Source organism: Armigeres subalbatus, chromosome 2, assembly GCF_024139115.2.
Source record: "Armigeres subalbatus isolate Guangzhou_Male chromosome 2, GZ_Asu_2, whole genome shotgun sequence".
Taxonomy (NCBI): Eukaryota; Metazoa; Arthropoda; class Insecta; order Diptera; family Culicidae; genus Armigeres; species Armigeres subalbatus.
In genome coordinates this window covers 119,834,106-119,856,126 of record NC_085140.1, presented here as the reverse complement: position 1 = coordinate 119,856,126, position 22,021 = coordinate 119,834,106, and the positions used below count along the sequence as shown (strand labels likewise).

Below are 22,021 nucleotides of genomic sequence, written 5' to 3'. Positions count from 1 at the left end.
AATGATCAGAAAGATGATTGGGATAACTGGATGAAGTTTTATTCTTTTACATATAATACTACTCCTCATACTGACCATGGTTTTACACCTTATGAGTTAATTTTTGGAAGAAAATGCAGTTTACCTAATGAAATTCACAAACTTGGAATAGAACCCGTATATAATATCAATGAATACTACTATGAATTGAAATATAAACTACAAAAATCTAACGAAATCGCAAAAAAGAATTTAAATAAACACAAAATATCCCGAACGAATAAATATGAACCAATTAGCAACCCAATCCATATTCAAATAAATGATAGAGTATATTTAACGAATGAAAATAGAAGTAAACTAGATGCAAAATATATTGGACCATTTAAAGTGATTGACATAACAGGAACAAATTGTACAATTCAAGATATGGCGTCAAATAAAACAATGGTAGTGCATAAAAATAGATTGATAAAATAATAAGAAATATAATATATATATATTTTTTCCCAATATTCAATCGGTATTCGGTAAGTAAAATGAAGAAAAAAAAATGAGATAGGTATAATCTTAGGTATATTCTATAAAGCTTAAAATTCAATTCGATCTAAATTAAATTTTTTTTTGTAAAGGTGTGTGTATAATATACGAATGATTTCTCTTCGTTACATCATTCTCTTTAAGAGGGAAGGTGTAGCATACTCAATCTTGTTGATTAATTTATTCATCTCGAAATTCATCTGAAACAACTTCAACATGTTTGGATCAGACCTCACATGTACATTTCATTTAACAAGTCATAAATTGCAATTGGATACAACTGCCTTTAGCAACATTACACTCAAGTGCATGTGTAGTCAAATTTATTAACAGACCTACTTTCATAGCGACCTCCTTTGAATTTATTACATGCACATGTTTTCCTTACTTGAACCATAATATGTTTTGGACACTTTTAAACAAAAGCTCAAATTACCATCCAATTCAAGCTACGTGTTCTCATTCTTTCTTGACATACATTCTATGTTATGAGCAGTCATCAATATGCCACCCGAGTAGAAAAGACATATGTTGTTTTCAAAACATATGTCGCATGGATAGCCAACTCGAAAGTGATTGGTTCAAATAGAATTTGTTATGTACATACACGCACCTCCCATAATTATATTGTAGTGTAGAAATGTAATAATTGTGTAGAGTTTAAGTTTCAATTGTACAAATCTGAAATCTGAAATATAGTCCTAGAGTAACAGTCAAACTGGAAAGTTCATCAAATATCACGTGCTCCCTAACCCCAAGTACCAGCGTATTATACTGGGATTCTGTCAGGAGTGACCTTAAAAACCAAAAACTTAATACAGTAATCCTACACCTCACGTGATCCGTTGCTATGCTACGGCATGATCGCCAAATGACACAAGACGAATGCAAGAATGCCCCACACCGCGGATATGTTTTGCTGAGCTCCTATTTCAAGTATCGATGCGTTGTTGTATGAATCTCGCACCACAGAAGGAACGCAGCAAGCGGAGCGTCAAATAACAAAACAATAAACATTATGGAAGCTTTAAAGTTACAGGATTCTGAGTCAATATTGCTTATGTTTGTCAACACTTAGCCTGGCGCCCCAGTGTTTCCTTATTTTACATTAATGTTTAGAATAGATGTTTTGTAAACCCGAAAGAACTGTTGCCTATACATACCGAATTGAATCGAAATACAAAGTCAATCTTTTACCATTTTCCAAGGTTTCATGTGGATACCACATACCGAAATCCCTCAGGTACTAGTGCGTTGGCCCGAGTGCCAATGACTACTAAAAAGATTAGTCCACGAATATGAGACGAACTGCCTCTTGTATACAATGTATAGTTTTGGAACCAGCTTCAATGGCCAAGCCTGGTTCAAGAGATGTTACCTGAGGGTAGTTTTCCCATCTTCATGGGGGAAGTTTTATCATCTTCCAGGGGAACCTAACTTTCTGGGGGAAGTATTCTATCTTCCTGGAGGAAGTATTCTATCTTCCTGGAGGAAGTTTTTCCAAACTACCGGAGAAAGTTTTCTCATTTCACTTGTCATAAGACGAATTTGTATAATTCCATTTAATTCCAGTATGGCTACTTTATTCCTTTGACTGATACGTATTTCGACCTCAACAGTAAGGACGTCTTCAGTGTCTCGTACTTGACTCATCTCCCTGAGATACTGCTGGAGGAAGTTTTTTCATCTTTATGGGGGATGTTTTTTCATCTGCCTGGTTGCGTTTTTCCCAGCTTCCTGGGAGATGTTATCTCATATTCCTGGTGGAAATTTTTGCAACTTCCTAGAGGAAGCTTTTTCAACTCCCTGGACTTAATTGCCTATATTCCAGATATAAGCCACCCGGAGTGGAAATTTGGAAAAATGGATTCTAGGATGATGGATCTAGGATGATTTTTCCAACTTCCTGGAGAAAGTTTTTTCAACTTCCAACTGGAGGATATTTTATATTTTATTATATTTATTCAGACTAAGGCCGAAGTGGCCTGTGCGGTATATAAGAGTCTTCTCCATTCGGCTCGGTCCATGGCTACACGTCGCCAACCACGCAGTCTACGGAGGGTCCGCAAGTCATCTTCCACCTGATCGATCCACTTTGCCCGCTGCGCACCTCGCCTTCTTGTGCCCGTCGGATCGTTGTCGAGAACCATTTTCACCGGGTTACTGTCCGACATTCTGGCTACGTGCCCGGCCCATCGCAGTCGCCCGATTTTCGCGGTGTGAACGATGGATGGTTCTCCCAACAGCTGATGCAATTCGTGGTTCATTCGCCTCCTCCACGTACCGTCCGCCATCTGCACCCCACCATAGATGGTACGCAGCACTTTCCTTTCGAAAACTCCAAGTGCGCGTTGGTCCTCCACGAGCATCGTCCAGGTCTCGTGTCCGTAGAGGACTACCGGTCTAATTAGCGTTTTGTAGATTGTCAGTTTGGTACGGCGGCGAACATTATTCGATCGGAGCGTCTTGCGGAGTCCAAAGTACGTACGATTTCCAGCCACTATGCGTCTCCGAATTTCTCTGCTGGTGTCATTTTCGGCAGTCACCAGTGAGCCCAAGTACACAAATTCTTCTACCACCTCGATTTCGTCACCACCGATGCAAACTCGCGGTGGGTGGCTCACATTGTCTTCTCTTGAACCTCTTCCTATCATGTACTTCGTCTTCGACGTGTTGATGACTAGTCCGATCCGCTTAGCTTCCCTCTTCAGTCTGATGTAGGCTTCCTCCATCTTCTCAAAGTTACGTGCCATAATATCTATTCCAACTGGAGGATGTTTCTAAGCTTTTTTCCAATTCCATTGGGAAGTTTCTATAACTTCTTGAAGAAAGTTTCCCCAACCAACTGGAGAAAAACAGTTATCTACTTTTTGGGGAAAATTTTATTAATTTCTTTGAGGATTTTTTTTCCAACCTCCTGGAGAATGATCATCGAACTTCCTTCATCTTCCTGGTGGGTATTTTCTCAACTTTCTGGTGGCAATTTTCTCATCTTCCTGGGAGATGTTTCTCCATTTCCCTAAGGCAACTTTTCTCAACTAACTGGGGAAATTTTTTCAACATCCTGGAGGAAGTTTTTTCCACTCCCTCCGTTCAGTTCTTTCGTCTTCCTTGGGGAAATTTCTCTAATTTTCGGGGGGAATTAACTAAACTTCCATTTATTCCCATTTCCATTTACAATTATTTCCACATTAGCCAAATTTTTTTTCCAACCTCCTGGAGAATGATCATCGAACTTCCTTCATCTTCCTGGTGGGTATTTTCTCAACTTTCTGGTGTCAATTTTCTCATCTTCCTGGGAGATGTTTCTCCATTTCCCTAAGGCAACCTTTCTCAACTAACTGGGGAAATTTTTTCAACATCCTGGAGGAAGTTTTTCCCACTCCCTCAGTTCAGTTCTTTCGTCTTCCTTGGGGAAATTTCTCTAATTTTCGGGGGGAATTAACTAAACTTCCATTTATTCCCATTTCCATTTACAATTATTTCATTATTAACAGAATATTAGCATTATCATTATTTGTAGATGGTACAAACCTGTATTTACCATTGTATGAGAGTAGAATCACAGTCATCCATTACAACACATATTGATTTTAGACTAATCTCTATTTCATAGATGCAAGCAATGTATTCTCCAATTCAGATCTGTCCTGGCCACGTCCTTGCAAGGATGGCTCGGAAGAGGAAGGATGGTTATTTGGACACCTTTGTACTGAAAAATGTTTTGGAATTGTTAGTGTGGAAGGTTACAACAGTTGGAATCGTTTTGATAAATTTTTATTTATTTCCACAATTCCACAAATTAGGGTAAAATGCCCAATAGTGGACCCCCTAGTAGCAAAATTTAGCATTTCCTGGCATAAGGAGTGGAAGTCAAAATAATAATTTTGCGTGACATCTAATATCAAGCTCTGCATCTCCTCTTTAGGGTACATACATAAAACACTCAAATAGAAACACACTACTCGACGTTATTCGTTTGAATTAACATTTGCAAAATGGTTCTTGCTCGACTTTTATTTTGGTTTAATATGCATTTTTTTTATTTGGCCAATCGCGGCTTAGCATAGCAACTACGATGAAAACAGTCAAAATATGCGAAGCTAAACTATTCTTAGCTGCTTGGGAAACTTTAACCGACTTCTTGGAAATAATTTTCCGACTTTATGGATGCTAACTAGGGGGAATGACGGCTTTGGCAAGTTTTGTTCTATTATTGTCAGGGGGTTTTGTTATGGCTGATTATGCTCAAATGCCCAAACATCCTTTGAATATTAAAGAAGAATATTGTGGCCAAATTTCATAAAATTCGGTCGACAAAAAACCCCCTGCCAATAATAGAACAAAACCTGTCAAAGCCGTCTTTTCCCCTAATCAAAAACATTCATTTAGGGTATCTGTTCCCATATTAATAACAGCCCGTATATTAATCCTAAACGTCGATAAACCAAATAAAAAATCAATTTAATTACAATTCCACACATCGTATGTACAGAATAATGGATGGAACACATTATCGAATGTTTGGAATATTATTCAAGATTTTGTTTAAGTAATGTTTTAATGCACAAGCATCAAATTATTAAAAGATAAAATAAAGCACTTTTATTTTCATTTTCCTACCTCTGAACTGTTGGTTTGATGCACTGCTCGATTGCTACTAGCAGATTCAGCTATTTTCACGCCTTTGTTTTCCACTCAATTGCAAGCTAACACAAATGTATCCTTTCAAAATTCACTTCACAACATATAAAGCACATCACATTTTCACTACAAATATAATTATATTTGAAAAATCAACGCGATTTCCTATAGTTTGATATAGGTTTATTTCGAACAACGTCTAAATTATCCTTGTCCGTATTCCAAACTGTTTACATGGCTTGCAGTACTCTCAAGGGTTGCCGACCTAGATTTTTATTTAAAAAATGCGTGAATGATCTTTCATTGTGAAATTCAACTCTTATGTTTGTAAAATAAGGCATATCGAAAAGATAATCTATGACAAACATAAAATTAAACTGATAAGTTGAAAAACTACAACAAAAACTGCAATTTTGTAATTATATTTCAACTCAAATACAGAGGCGTCGCGTCCGCATGTGCAACCTGTGCACTGCACATGTGGCAATTCTATCCCCAACATTTAAAATCTCGATAGATTTCTTGTCTTTCTAATCCAAACATTTTTTTGAGGGAATGCCCATGCTGATGGACGGAAAATTGTTCGTCATCTGTCCAGTCCAGAATATTGATCAAAGAAATAAATTGTAAATAGAATAATTATTAATTAAGAAGAGTTAAGGCTATGAACTTCATTGTTTATTGTATAGACTTTATTTTTCTGACGTGACATGCTAATTTCAAGTCATTATTAGTAACTTTGCATGATTGATATAGTCCAATTTCCTTCTCTCTATTAAAAACTTCGTCTTATTTTACGAAATAACTCAAATTAGAATTGAAAGTGCCAGCTCAATAATTTCCGAATACATGTATGTCTTATTTGTCACATTGAAAACGATTCTTGTGATAGTAATTTTTAATTTTACGAACTATCACTTTTAAGCTTAGTTTAGTTTGAGTGAATTCAGAAAATAAGATGTAGCTAAGAACCAGTTAGATGCAACAAAATAAGCAAAACTTATTGAGAAACGCGGTGGAAAATAACTCGTTTATCATTTCAGGTACCTTTTATGTGTTTTTCTCAAAATACTAAAATAGTGCACAGGTTGAAGAATTGATCACGCGACGCCTCTGCTCAAATACAAAACATTGAAGAATTCGGCATCACTGCAATCATATCGTTACGTATACACACAAGTAATAGTGTGCGTATTTTGTGTTGGAAACAGCATTATTGATATAGGTACAAGCATAGGACTAACTAACTGTTTTTGAATGTTATTGAAATAGGTACATGGCGGTGATGATGTTTTTAAGCTAAATACTTCTATAATGTGATAATAATTTCATTTTTGGAGTTGGGGGCAGCAGGGACTATGTCCAAGGGCTTGACGATCCCTCCCCAGCCATCTGCGAGTTTTGGTGGGGTTTGAAAGTGGGCTCTGTTTAATTTCCATAAAAAGCTGCATGTATCCGTAAGTAGGCTCCGCCAAAGCGACCGTGTGCCGCTCAAAGTGCACAAGCTCAAGTCCTGGTGTTAGGTGGGACACTAAACAGACCTGACACGAAGTCCCTCGGACGAGACAAGAAGTTTGCGCAGGTCTAATAAGCCGCCTTTGAAAACAACCATTACGAACGACATAGAAGATAATACGACTCGATACAATCGGCAACGACCTAGGCGACGAATAAAGGATCAGGATTGGAAGCTTGGAGCATGGAACTGCAAGTCGCTAGGTTTCGCAGGTTGCGACAGGATAATCTACGATGACTTACATCCCCGCAACTTCGACGTCGTAGCGCTGCAGGAAATCTGCTGGACAGGACAGAAAGTGTGAAAAAGCGGGCATCGAGCGGCTACCTTCTACCAAAGCTGCGGCACCACCAACGAGCTGGGAACCGCCTTCATAGTGCTGGGAAAGATGCGCCAACGCATGATTGGGTGGCATCCAATCAACGCAAGCATGTGCATGCTGAGGATAAAAGACCGTTTCTTCAACTATAGCATCATCAACGTGCACTGCCCACACGAAGGGAGACCCGACGACGAGAAAGAAGCATTCTATGCGCAGCTGGAGCAGACATACGATGGATGCCCACTGCGGGACGTCAAAATCGTCATCGGTGACATGAACGCTCAGGTAGGAAGGGAGGAAATGTATAGACCGTACGTACGATAATTATTTATTTATAATCAGACTAAGGCCGGAGTGGCCTGTGCTGCACATAAAAGACTTCTCCATTCAGCTCGGTCCATGGCTGCACTTCGCCAGCCACGCAGTCTGCGGAGGGTCCGCAAGTCGTCCTCCACCTGATCGATCCACCTTGCCCGCTGTGCACCTCGCCTTCTTGTTCCCGTCGGATCGTTGTCGAGAACCATTTTCACCGGATTACTGTCCGACATTCTGGCTACGTGCCCGGCCCACCGCAGTCTTCCGATTTTCGCGGTGTGAACGATGGATGGTTCTCCCAACAGCTGATGCAACTCGTGGTTCATTCGCCTCCTCCACGTACCGTCCGCCATCTGCACCCCACCATAGATGGTACGCAACACTTTCCTTTCGAAAACTCCCAGTGCGCGTTGGTCCTCCACGAGCATCGTCCAGGTCTCGTGTCCGTAGAGAACTACCGGTCTTATAAGCGTTTTGTAGATAGTCAGTTTGGTACGGCGGCGAACTCTATTCGATCGGAGCGTCTTGCGGAGTCCAAAGTACGTACGATTTCCAGCCACTATGCGTCTCCGAATTTCTCTGCTGGTATCGTTATCGGCGGTCACCAGTGAGCCCAAGTACCCGAATTCTTCAACCACCTCAATTTCGTCACCACTGACAGAAACTCGTGATGGTTGGCTTACATTGACTGCTCTTGAGCCTCTTCCTATCATGTACTTCGTCTTCGACGTGTTGATGACTAGTCCAATCCGTTTAGCTTCGCTTTTCAGTCTGATGTAGGCTTCCTCCATCCTCTCAAAGTTACGTGCCATGATATCAATGTCGTCGGCGAAACCAAATAACTGGACGGACTTCGTGAAAATCGTACCACTCGTGTCAATCCCTGCTCTTCGTATTACTCCCTCCAAAGCGATGTTGAATAGCAGACACGAAAGACCATCACCTTGCCGTAACCCTCTACGGGTTTCGAAGGGACTCGAGAATACCCTGAAACTCGAACTACGCACATCACCCGATCCATCGTCGCCTTGATCAACCGTATCAGTTTATCCGGAAATCCGTTTTCGTGCATTAGCTGCCATAGCTGGTCCCGATCGATTGTATCATATGCGGCTTTGAAGTCGATAAATAGATGATGTGTGGGCACGTTGTATTCGCGGCATTTCTGCAATACCTGACGTATGGCGAACACCTGGTCTGTGGTAGAGCGTTCACCCATAAATCCCGCCTGGTACTGCCCCACGAACTCTCTTGCAATTGGTGTTAGTCGACGGCATAAAATTTGGGAGAGTACCTTGTAGGCGGCGTTCAGCAATGTGATTGCGCGGTAGTTGCTACAATCCAGCTTATCGCCCTTTTGTAGATGGGACACACGACACCTTCCATCCACTCCTGCGGCAGAACCTCATCCTCCCAAACCTTGGTAATCACCCAGTGCAGCGCTCTAGCCAGTGCTTCACCACCGTGTTTAAACAGCTCTCCTGGTAGTTGGTCAACTCCAGGGGCTTTGTTGTTTTTCAGCCGGCCGATCTCCTCCTGGATTTCCTGGAGATTCGGAGCCGGAAGTCGCATGTCCTGCGCGCGTGCTCCTAGGTTCATTACCATACCGCCACCGTCGTCTGCCATATCGCCATTCAGGTGCTCTTCGTAGTGCTGCCGCCACCTTTGGATCACCTCACGCTCGTTCGTAAGAAGGTTCCCGTTTATGTCCTTACACATATCGGGCTGTGGCACGTGGCCCTTACGTGAACGGTTCAACTTCTCATAGAACTTTCGTGCGTTATTAGCGCGGTACAGTTCCTCCGTCTCTTCACGGTCTCGATCTTCCTGCTGGCGCTTTTTCCTCCGGAAAATCGAGTTTTGTCTGTTCCGCGCCCGTTTGTATCGTGCCTCGTTCGCCCTCGTGCGGTGTTGCAGCAATCTCGCCCATGCTGCATTCTTCTCCTCAACTAACTGCTCACATTCGCCGTCATACCAGTCGTTTCTCTGATCCGGAGCCACCGTGCCTAGTGCAGCGGTTGCGGTGCTTCCAATGGCGGATCGAATACCTCTCCAGCCATCTTCAAGAGACGCTGCGCCTAGCTGCTCTTCCGTTGCGAGTGTCACTTCCAGCTGCTGTGCGTAGTCTTGGGCTAGTCTACTGTCTTGCAGCCGCCCAATGTTTAGCCGCGGCGGACGACTCCGACGCGTGTTGATCACCGTCGAGAGTTTTGAGCGCAGACATACTGCGACGAGGTAGTGGTCGGATTCAATATTCGCACTGCGGTAAGTGCGTACGTTCATGATGTCGGAGAAGAATTTACCGTCGATTAAAACGTGGTCGATTTGGTTTTCCGTTACTTGATTAGGTGATTTCCATGTGGCCTTGTGGATATTCTTGCGGGGGAAGAAAGTGCTTCGGACTACCATTCCGCGGGAGGCTGCAAAGTTTATGCATCGTTGGCCGTTGTCGTTCGATACGGTATGCAGACTATCCGGTCCGATGACCGGTCTATACATTTCCTCCCTTCCTACCTGAGCGTTCATGTATAACGATAAACGTACCTTGAGTTGGAAGATCTCTGGGGAGCCGTCAAACCGAAGCAAAATGCGGATGGAACGTACGAAGCTGACCGAAAGGCAAGAGCTAAAGTGATTCTTCTTCTTGAGCCGATAAATTACGTTCACGTTAAGGAGGCGAAAACGGCACACGAAGTGTGGGAAAACCTGGAAAAAGCATTTGAGGATTCCGGTTTGACTAGAAGAATTGGCCTGTTTCATAAGCTGGTGAAATCGTAATTGGTAAGCTGTTCATCGATGGCCGAATATGTGAATCAGGTGATTTCCACAGCGCACCAGCTCAATGGAATCGGCTTCAATATTTCAGAAGAATGGATTGATGCCCTACTGCTCTGTGGTCTTCCGGAGGAATACAGGCCGATGATCATGGCTCTGGAAAATTCCGGAACGAAAATCACTGGTGACGCCATAAAAACTAAGCTGCTGCAGGAAATACAAATTTCAACTGCGGACGCGGCGTTGTTGTCGAAAGGTAAACGTAACCACAGCAACCACAACCATGGTTACCAAAAGCTCGGAAACGAAAATGACCGCAACAGATCTAAGCAAGCCAACCCATCGGAGGGACCGAGTTGTAGAAAGTGTCAAAACTTTGGGCACATTGCGAAGGATTGCAGAATGTCTAAAAAAGGAGATGCCTTCTGTACAGTCCTGACGACGTTCGAAGCTAGTAGTGATTCTGACTGATACTTCGATTCAGGAGCAACAACTCTTATGACCAAGGCTCTGTTGCAGAACTAAAGTCATCCAACGGTGCTGTCGTAGTCGCAAACAAAGCTTCTATGAGGATTGAAGCAACAGGAACAACTGTACTCAAGCCTATCTGTCAGAAATCTGGGATCGAAATACCTGTGAATGATGTCCAATATATACCAGAGCTGTCGGTGAATCTCCTATCCGTCAACAAAATCGTAAGTAAGGGCTACACGATGGTGTTTGACAACGATGGCTGCAAAGTCATCAACACGAGCGGTGGCGTGGTGGCAACTGGGTGCCACGAGAACGAGCTTTTTAAGCTGGAACAGCGTGACCAAAGTGGATCCAATAAAGCATTGGTCTGTCCGGCGAATGATTCCCTGGATGTGTGGCATCGGCGAATGGGACATCTCAGTACGGCGGGATTGAAAAAGCTATCAAGTGGCCTGGTGAGTGGAATTACAATTAACACTAATAGATTTAGTAATGATTGCAGCGTGTGCGCAATGAGGAAGCAATGTCGTTTGCCCTTTGGGAAAAATGGTGGGAAAGTGCTCCTGAAAATGATTCACTCGGATATTTGCGGTCCGATGGAAGTACCATCCCTAGCAGGTACTACATCGTATTTGTGGACGACAGATCACGCCGCATGTTCGTGTATTTTCTACGAAGAATGGTTCCCGTGCGAAAGAGCTACTGGAAATTGTTCACTCGGATATTTGCGGTCCGATGGAAGTACCATCCCTAGCAGGTACTTCATCGTATTTGTGGACGACAGATCACGCCGCATGTTCGTGTATTTTCTACGAACAAAATCCGAGGACGAAGTATTGAAGACATTTCAAGGCTTCCACACAATGACAGAGCGGCAAACCGGCCGCAAAATCAAGGTGATCAGAACCGACAACGGACTGGAATACACGAACAAAAATTTCAAACCTACCTGGAAAAGTTTGGTATTCGACATCAGCGAACCAATGACTACACCCCGCAGCAGAACGGTATGGCAGAGAGAGCAAACCGAACGATCGTTGAGCGTGCCAGATGCATGCTGTTCGAAGCCAACTTAATCAAGTCACTAGCTTTATGTACCCGGCCTTGCTCGGAGTAGCCAGTTTGGTTTGCAGTATTTTTCTCACAATCGGAAAATAATAAAACCAATTGGTTAACAGGGTAGTTGTGTTTACTTGTTGATACTTCATCATTTGATTAAAAGAAGGCTTTTGGAAATATTGACTAATTTTGAAGAAGGGATTGTGGGTTTGAATAGCCTTATTCCGGGCATTTCTATTTCTAAGGAAGGGAAAACATCCACCAATGTTTTATTCCGGGCAAACGCATATTTTTAAAGTAGGGATCACACCCACCATTCCCTTATTCCGAAAAAAGCCTACTTTTAAAGGAGCAATCACATCCACCATCCAGAAGGAAACACATTATTCATTGCTTTTCACTGGGCAAACTATGATTCCGATGAAGGGTAACAATTATCATTGCTTTATACCCAGCAAATGCATGCTTTATATGAATTTTTTTCTGATTCAGTATTATCTCAAATTTACTTCATGTTAAATGACCTTAGGCCAAATAGTGTTATGTTAATGGCCTGCTTCATTCAGGGTTATGCCATTTTCAGGAAAATGTTATTGTCGAGGATTTGCTATTTTTGAAGAATTGTTTTCGGAGCATTGTGCAATGTCAAAGAACCTCGGATGAACTAAATAAGAGGTATTTTAAATTAAGTCGTTTTCTATACAATACCCAACCCCAACATTCTCCCGCATTTCAAATACTCCTCCCAGCCTCTCTAAAATAATTTCCTTTGGGTAAACAATACGTGTTTAAATATTTGGTTTGAATTCACCCATGCGATAGAAAGGTATACTAAACTGTTCGTTTAATTTAATTTATTAAATTTGCTATGACAGTCCTTCCTAACCTGATATAGTCTTCCTTAGACAGATAATATGGGTTCCAAATTTGGTGGACATCGGTAAATGGGTTCAGAAGTTATGCTGAATTGATCGCTAACTAATCAATACCCCTCTCTCACAACCACCCCATTTTAAAAGGACCTACCAATATCCACTAAAATCGGTTCCTTAGGTCAGACAATATTTGATACAAATTTGGTTCAAATCGGTCATGGGGCTCAAGACTTACATTGAGTTGATCGATTGTTAAACAATACCCCTCCCCACATACCATCTCTTATTTCCAAAGCGCATGCCTAACCCCTATCGTCGTCTCCTTAAGATAAAGAATGTGTGTTCCAAATTTGGTTGAAATCGGCTAAGGGGTTCAGAAGTTACACTGAGTTGATTGATAACTTATCAATACCCCTCCCCCTTTTCCGAAGAGCATCCCTAACCCCCCTATTGTCGTCTCCTTAAGATAAAGAATGTGTGTTCCAAATTTGGTTGAGATCGGCCAAGGGGTTCAGAAGGTACACTGAGTTGATCGATGACTAAGCAATACCCTCCCCCTTTTCCGAACAGCATCCATAACCGACCTATTGTCGTCTCCTTAAGGTAAAGAATATGTGTTTTAAATTTGGTTGAGATCGGCCACGGGGTTCAGAAGGTACACTGAGTCAATCGATGACTAAGCAATACCCCTCCCCCTACCCCGCCCCCTTTTCCAAACCGCATCCATAACCGACCTATCGTCATCTCCTTAAGGTAAAGAATGTGTGTTTTAAATTTGGTTGAGATCGGCCAAGGGGTTCAGAAGGTACACTGAGTTGATCGATGACTAAGCAACACCCCTCCCCCCACACCCACCCCCTTTTCCGAACAGCATCTATAACCACCCTATTGTCGTCTTCTTAAGATAAAGAATGTGTGTTCCAAATTTGGTTGAGTTCGGCCATAGGGTTCAGAAGGTACACTGAGTTGATCGATGACTAAGCAATGCCCCTCCCCCTACACCCTCCCCCTTTTTCAAACAACATCCATAACCCCCCCTATCGTCGTCTCCTTAAGATAACGAATGAGTGTTCCAAATTTGGTTGAATTCGGTCAATGCGTTCAGAAGTTATGCTGGAACATACATACAAACATACAAACATTGAGTTTTATATATATAGATAGATAGATAGATAGATAGATAGATTTTGGGCGGAAGCTGTTTCGACCGCGGTGTATTTAATCAACCGGTCACCAACCCGTGGCCACAGCATGACACCCGAAGAATGCTGGAGCGGCAAAAAGCCGGATTTATCACACGTACGAATCTTCGGTGCCAAAGTGATGGTTCATATTCCAAAACCGAAGCGACGCAAGTGGGATGCTAAAGCCCGCGAATGCAGACTGATTGGATTCGATGAAGATACGAGAGGCTATCGTGTCTACGATCCAGTGACGAAGAAGATTTCGAGAAGCCGTGATGTGACATTTATCGATGAGAACGATGTTGGTACCACCGTTTCGACAGCCAATAGCAGAAAACCAAAGTTCATCATACTGAATGAAGAAGAAGCAGTATCATTGTCTCTAAATCCCGAAGAAGCTACCGACAAGCATCCAATTTCCTTGGAGGGTGCGACTGGTCCAGTTGAGGTCGATGAAAGTGACTGGGACGAGGAAGATTTCGAAGAAGCTGAAAGCAACATTAGTAATTCTTCCGTTGATACCGTGACAAATGTGACTGTGCTCCCACCACGTCAAACTTCAAATCCACCTTTGTCACAGGTGTTGAGGCGCAGTGGTCGGGAGCACAAACTTCCAGGCAAGTATAATGATTTTGCTATTTCGAGCAAAGGCCTGCCCTCTTCTCATACTCCGCAGATTTTTACATCTGGTGACAACATTCCATTACATCCGGATACGGCAAGCGGCGAAGGAAGTAGCTCGTCCTCGGGGCCTGAGAGGTCGGTACAATTTACTGGTGTGGCTTCCCAGTGACGAGTGTCTCGTCGTTTCGGACGATCCAATTACGCATCAAGAAGCAATGTCGCGTGACGATGCCGACAAATGGAAAGTTGCTATGCAGGAGGAGTACGATGCACTGATGGACAACGAAACATGGACCCTAACGGAACTTCCTGTGGGTAAGAAGGCGATCCGTTGCAAGTGGATATACAAAAGCAAGCAGGACGTTAACGGAAACCTTGCACGACACAAGGCACGTCTCGTCATTAAGGGGTTTTCGCAGCGAAAGGGGGTAGATTATGACGAAACATATTCCCCGGTAGTTCGACACAGTTCGCTGCGATACTTGTTCGCGATGGCAGCAAAGCACAATCTGGTTGTTCATCAGATGGATGCGGTTACTGCATTTCTGCAAAGTGAACTAACGGATGAAATCTATATGGAGCAACCTCCGCTCTTCGAAAATCGACGGAATCCAACCCTGGTGTGCCGCTTGAACAAAGCACTGTACGGACTGAAGCAATCCAGCCGCGTCTGGAACAAAAAACTGGATCAAATGCTGAAGGAGTTTGGGCTGACCCAGGCAAAATACGACCCTTGTGTATATTATCACATTTAAGACGGTAGTATAATATTCGTGGCAGTATACGTAGACGACGTCATGCTATTTTCGAATGATAGTGGTTGGCTGGAGCAAACAAAAGCGTTATTGAGTGGTAATTTCCATATGAAAGATCTTGGTGCGGCAAAGAACTGCCTTGGCATTCGGATTACACACAAATCCGGATCGGTAGAACTAGACCAAGAAGCATACGTGGAGGCGATGCTCACAAAGTTCAACATGGTGAACTGCAAACCAGCGAAAATTCCAATGACCGAAAGACTCTCAAAGGACATGTCTCCGAAAACAGCAGGAAGCGGCTCGGATGATGCAAATTCCGTACCAGGAAGCGATGGGTAGCCTGATGTATCTGGCTCAATGCACTCGGCCGGATATTTTGTATGTCGTTAATCAACTCAGCCGGTACAATTCTAATCCCGGAATGCAGCATTGGATTGCGGTGAAAACCTTGTCCCGCTACCTTCGCGGAACATCTTCGTTCAAGCTCGTGTATCGCAATGATGGCGGAAATGACATAAATGGCTACAGCGACGCAGTTTGTTCAGCCGATGTAGATGACAGGAAGTCCACCAGCGGCTACATTTTTACGCTGCAAGGAGCAGCTATCTCTTGGTGCTGTAAGTGCCAACCAACAATTGCCTTATCAACATGCGAAGCAGAATATATAGCTCTGTCCGCTGCTGTTCGTGTCGTGGTGGCAATGGTTAACCGCACAATTTGCGCCTAGTTGTGCAATTACTATACACTGCGATAATCAAAGCGCTATTGCGATCGCGAAGAACGGCGGCTACAATCCTCGGACCAAGCATATCGACATACGCCACCACTACATACGGGATGCGCTAGAAAGAGAAGTTGTTAAAGTTAATTATATATCATCGGAAAACCAACTCGCCGATGGCCTCACAAAACCATTACCTCGTTTGAAATTTGAAGCAAATCGTGAAGCCATAGGAGTCGTAGCTTAAGGAGGAGTGTTAGGATCTAAGTAAGCCATGACTTTGTTTTAAATAAAATTATTTAGTTATTAGTCACACGTGAAACAAACAAGTCGTTTCAATTAGATTGCTCTGAGAATACAATAAAATCACGTAATCAAGTAACAGAAAACCAAATCGACCACGTTCTAATAGACGGCAAATTCAGCAGCTGGAAGTGGCACTCTAAACGGAAGAGCAACTAGACGCAGCGTTTCTTGAAGATGGCTGGAGAGATATTCGATCCGCCATTGGAAGTACTGCAACCGCTGCACTAGGCACGGTGGCTCCAGATCAGAGAAACGACTGGTATGACGGCGAATGTGAGCAGTTAGTTGAGGAAAAGAATGCAGCATGGGTGAGTTTCCTGCAACACCACACTATGGCGAACGAGGAACGAAACAAACGGGCACGGAACAGACAAAAATCGATTTTCCGGAGGAAAAAGCGCCAGCAGGAAGATCGAGACCGTGAATAGACGGAGCAGCTGTACCGCGCTAACAACGCATGAAAGTTCTATGAGAAGTTAAATCGTTCACGTAAGGGCCACGTGCCACAGCCCGATATGTGTAAGGATATAACCGGGAACCTTCTTACAAACGAGCGTGAGGTGATCCAAAGGTGGCGGCAGCACTACGAAGAGCACCTGAATGGCGATATGGCAGACAACGGTGGCGGTATGGTAATGAACCTAGGAGCACGCGCGCAGGACATGCGACTTCCGGCTCCGAATCTCCAGGAAATCCAGGAGGAGATCGACCGGCTGAAAAACAACAAAGCCCCTGGAGTTGACCAACTACCAGGAGAGCTGTTTAAACACGGTGGTGAGGCACTGGCTAGAGCGCTGCACTGGGTGATTACCAAGGTTTGGGAGGATGAGGTTCTGCCGCAGGAGTGGATGGAAGGTGTCGTGTGTCCCATCTACAAAAAGGGCGATAAGCTGGATTGTAGCAACTACCGCGCAATCACATTGCTGAACGCCGCCTACAAGGTACTTTCCCAAATTTTATGCCGCCGACTAACACCAATTGCAAGAGAGTTCGTGGGGCAGTACCAGGCGGGATTTATGGGTGAACGCTCTACCACAGACCAGGTGTTCGCCATACGTCAGGTATTGCAGAAATGCCGCGAATACAACGTGCCCACACATAATCTATTTATCGACTTCAAAGCCGCATATGATACAATCGATCGGGACCAGCTATGGCAGCTAATGCACGAAAACGGATTTCCGGATAAACTGATACGGTTGATCAAGGCGACGATGGATCGGGTGATGTGCGTAGTTCGAGTTTCAGGGGCATTCTCGAGTCCCTTCGAAACGCGTAGAGGGTTACGGCAAGGTGATAGTCTCTCGTGTCTGCTATTCAACATCGCTTTGGAAAGAGTAATACGAAGGGCAGGGATTGACACGAGTGGTACGATTTTCACGAAGTCCGTCCAGTTATTTGGTTTCGCCGACGACATTGATATCATGGCACGTAACTTTGAGAGGATGGAGGAATCCTACATCAGACTGAAAAGCGAAGCTAAACGGATTGGACTAGTCATCAATACGTCGAAGACGAAGCACATGATAGGAAGAGGCTCAAGAGAGGTCAATGTAAGCCAGCCACCACGAGTTTCTATCGGTGGTGACGAAATCGAGGTGGTTGAAGAATACGTGTACTTGGGCTCACTGGTGACCGCCGATAACGATACCAGCAGAGAAATTCGGAGGCGCATAGTGGCTGGAAATCGTACGTACTTTGGACTCCGCAAGACGCTCCGCTCCGATCGAATAGAGTTCGCCGCCGTACCAAACTGACTATCTACAAAACGCTTATAAGACCGGTAGTTCTCTACGGACACGGGACCTGGACGATGCTCGTGGAGGACCAACGCGCACTGGGAGTTTTTGAAAGGAAAGTGTTGCGTACCATCTATGGTGGGGTGCAGATGGCGGACGGTACGTGGAGGAGGCGAATGAACCACGAGTTGCATCAGCTGTTGGGAGAACCATCCATCGTTCACACCGCGAAAATCGGAAGACTGCGGTGCGCCGGGCACGTAGCCAGAATGTCGGACAGTAATCCGGTGAAAATGGTTCTCGACGACGGGAACAAGAAGGCGAGGTGCACAGCGGGCAAGGTGGATCGATCAGGTGGAGGACGATTTGCGGACCCTCCGCAGACTGCGTGGTTGGCGAAGTGCAGCCATGGACCGAGCTGAATGGAGAAGACTTTTATGTGCAGCACAGGCCACTCCGGCCTTAGTCTGATAATAAATAAAAAGGAGTTACCAAATTGTTTTCAATTAAAAATTACGTGAGCCGAGCATAATTATTCTCATGTTTCTTGATTATTGGGTGAGAAATCAATGCATTTCATATGCCCATTGCCTTATTGTTATTGATATAGGAACAGATACCCTATAATCCTTTATATTAGAATGCACTTGTTATCGTCTATTGTCATAACAATTTCTTTATTCTTTTTTTTTCCCTTCCAGAACTGATAAGCGGTGTATAATGAAAAAATCAGACAATTACTAATCTGCAGGCGGCACGCTTCAAATATCACAACACCTGCCTCCGCAGCCACCGAGCTCGCGAAAGGCGTTGGCGTCCCCCGGGGTCATGTTCGAGCGTCGTCCACTGTTTGGGGCTCTGATCGTGCTGACACTGGTAGTGACGATATGGCACATGTCGCTGCAGGAAGCCGACAGCAGCGAACCGACTGGCATCGTACCACCCTACATGCAAGGGCCCCCTTCACACACCATCCCCGGTGGCGGTTCCCCACCCTAGCAGCGGTTACAATTTATACGCCTTACCGGACGGTGGGGGTCCCGGTGATGATGTGGCGGTCAGTTGGAACCAAACCAACGCGTCACGATCGATTCTATCGTTAGTCAATCCAGTCGAACGGTTGCCAAAAGATGATTATACCAGTTTAATAGATTTAAAAGATTTTAGATTCATCATCAACTTTAACAATTGTAGTAGCGATAGCGGAAGGAGTAGGTCAGACAGTGTGCAAAGTGATAGCCTTAAGGGTGACGAACGACGATCACCGTTAGTTTTAGTACTAGTTCATTCGGCACCATCCAATTGGTACAAGCGCAATACGATTCGTGATACTTGGGGACAGCACGATCCGCGAGCAAAGCTCGTCTTCCTACTGGGTATAGTCAACTCCAGAACCCTGCAGCGACGGATAGAGCAAGAAAACCGTATGTACGACGACATCGTACAGGGAAACTTCCTAGACGCCTATCGCAATATGACCTACAAGCATGTGATGGCACTAAAATGGTTCACATATCACTGTCCCGAAGCCAAATACATTCTAAAAGCGGACGACGATGTCTTCGTGAATACTCCCACACTGTACGACGTGCTCGAATCGACAACCCAACGGCGGAGGTTGCTCTTCTGCCAGGAGATCCGGCAAGCGCCGGTCAAGCGAACACACCGCTCTAAGTGGTTCGTTAGCATTCCGGAGTACCGGAACAAGTACTACCCCAGCCACTGTCCCGGTTACTCGATAATCTACACTCCGGACGTGGCGTTCCTGCTCTACCGAGAGGCGCAACAGCAGCCCTACTTCTGGATCGACGACGTCCACGTGACGGGTACTATTGCACAGCGAATCAACGCCACCATCACCCCTACCGGCAGCATGCTGCTCAACCAAACCCAAAAAGATGCCATCATCGAGAACAAACTGAATGCCACCGAGCAGCAGTTCTTCTTTACCACGCCGGATCTGCGCGACGGCGAAATCCGGAAGCTCTGGAAGGCGGTAACCGCGTCGAGGCGCACCGGTAGCAGATAGTGACCGGATGGGTATGATCGCATCCCCGGATCAAATGCAACGGACCACCATTAGACAACTACTAGCGCACGTGTGAATGTAATTTTTGAGTGCAAGAGTGTTTTCGAGGGGACGGAGCCCGGAAGGGTGTATGTGTGGAAAAGCCCATGAACTGAGTCTAGAACTAAGGAGAAGAATCCAGAGTCCACCGTCCCCCCACTGTCAAAGTTGTCCGCGTTTTATTGATATTAGTATTAGTAGGTAAATACTTTTTGTTCTCTTCATCGACATATTTCGCCTGGAAAAGACTTCCCCGATCTGGATCGTTAGCAATGCAAATAAGTAAGAATATTATTGTACTCTGTACTATGAAAGTTGGTGTTTGATCATTGAGTTGGAATAAAATAATAGTGGCAATCGATATGATTAAGGTCCATCAAGGTTCCTAAATACGTTTGATAAGTTTCCACAAGTGTTGATACTCATGGTTACAGTTTTTATTTTTGTGTCTCAAAATCTATGATATTTCGATTCGATATGCAAGAATTTACTATTTTCTTTTGAAAATCAGCTTGTTTGGCCACATTTTTTTTCTTAATTACTATTTTGCATGGAATTAAAGGTTTTAACTTACTTTAACCTTAGGGGATCTAGCAACAAAATTTTACAATATGCTAAAATACCCTAATTTAAAATTTATAATAGAGCTGTTAGATTCATGTGATTATGCCAAATGGCCCTTGACGTTTAACTCGTTATGCCAAATGACATTATGCTGAATGGCATTATGCCATATGGGCTTCTCCCAGATAAAAATGCTTCAAATCTAGTTACGCTGATTAGAAAGAGGCGACCAATTAAATCAGGAAAGTTTTTTAAGTTATTTAAATAACAACTTTCACTCCACTATTATTTTTCTTATCTCATTGTTAAATGTCCAGAAGAAAATAGACCAGAAAGCAGTGTTTTTCAGATAAGTTGTGGTTGCAATTACAAAAACTCCGAATTCAAATGTTGTGTATGGGTGGTAATGTATTATAATGATCACCATCCCAACCCATGCACCTATTTGGTTTGCATTATTTTTACATGTAAATATTGTCAGTTTTAAACCTCATTCTTCAGAATAAATACACAAACATGCAAAAAAATGTTCGTTAAATAAATTGCCAAGCTGGATCGAATATGGATACCTACCAACAACAATGGCGAAAAATGTAAAATTTTATTTGATAACTAGCAGACCCGATGAACTTTGTTTCGCCTAAAATTGATTTATTCTCTGATTAGTTCTCGCATTATGCAGAAATTTCTGTTTCATTTGTATGGGAGCCCCATCTTAAGAACCTTCCCCGGCCCCAGAAACCTCTGCATACAAATTTTCACGCCGATCGGTTCAGTATTTTCGGAGTCTATAAGGTTCAGACAGACAGAAATTCATTTTTATGTATATAGATTAAAGATTAATTAACAGGGCACAATAAAATTTAGTTAGGATGTTCATGAGTAAAATAATGTACGCAACAATTCACTTGCTCTGTTACACCACGTAATGTCTAGCCCGTTGGATGACTATTATATAAATTTAAGATTGTGGTTTGTGATATTACTAGTATTATGAGTTAGCTTTTAAAACATTTCGCTGTCATTCGACAGGTTGTTGTCCGGTAAAATGCAATAACTCGTTTAAAGCCATAGTTAAACAGATTTAAAATGTCATGCCTCAATCATCAAACGTTAACCGATCTAATCCAACTCAATGATGAAACACGAATACATTGATCTCCCAATCTTGTCTGTCTTTTCCCATAACTCTACTTATTTATTTTTTTCGATTACACCTACTAATTATAGATATTTGTAAGTTACCAACGAATCCGTACACATTTGTTCAAATAATTAGTTGTAATGAATTATGTTAAATAACCGGTTACATAACGGTTCAAAACCTCACACTTGTGTTCAGAGTAATAAGAGTGAAGCTTTTAAGTCAGTGTAGTTTCCATTTTTTTACGAACAGCTATAACCTTTCAGTTACATGACACTACTTACTGCACATTTCAGTTCTTGTTCAAATAAATTGATAAAGGCCGTCAAATCAATTGGACACTCACGTCAAACAAATTGGGAAATTAAACTGGCACTGATATTATTCTGAACGCAGGTGTGTTATGATATTTTG

At 43.3% G+C, this 22,021-nt stretch overlaps 1 protein-coding gene across 1 annotated transcript in view; it reads left to right on the top strand.

Annotated features, from left to right (window-relative positions):
* Positions 1-20,182, top strand: part of LOC134210741 (beta-1,3-galactosyltransferase 9-like) — a 188,202-nt gene extending 168,020 nt beyond the window's left edge. The window contains 2 exon segments of the mRNA XM_062686989.1: positions 18,533-18,802; positions 18,804-20,182. Of these exon segments, the coding sequence (XP_062542973.1) occupies positions 18,660-18,802; positions 18,804-19,860 (1,200 nt within the window). The 5' untranslated portion in view covers positions 18,533-18,659 and the 3' untranslated portion in view covers positions 19,861-20,182.
* Positions 20,183-22,021: the final 1,839 nt, after the last annotated feature.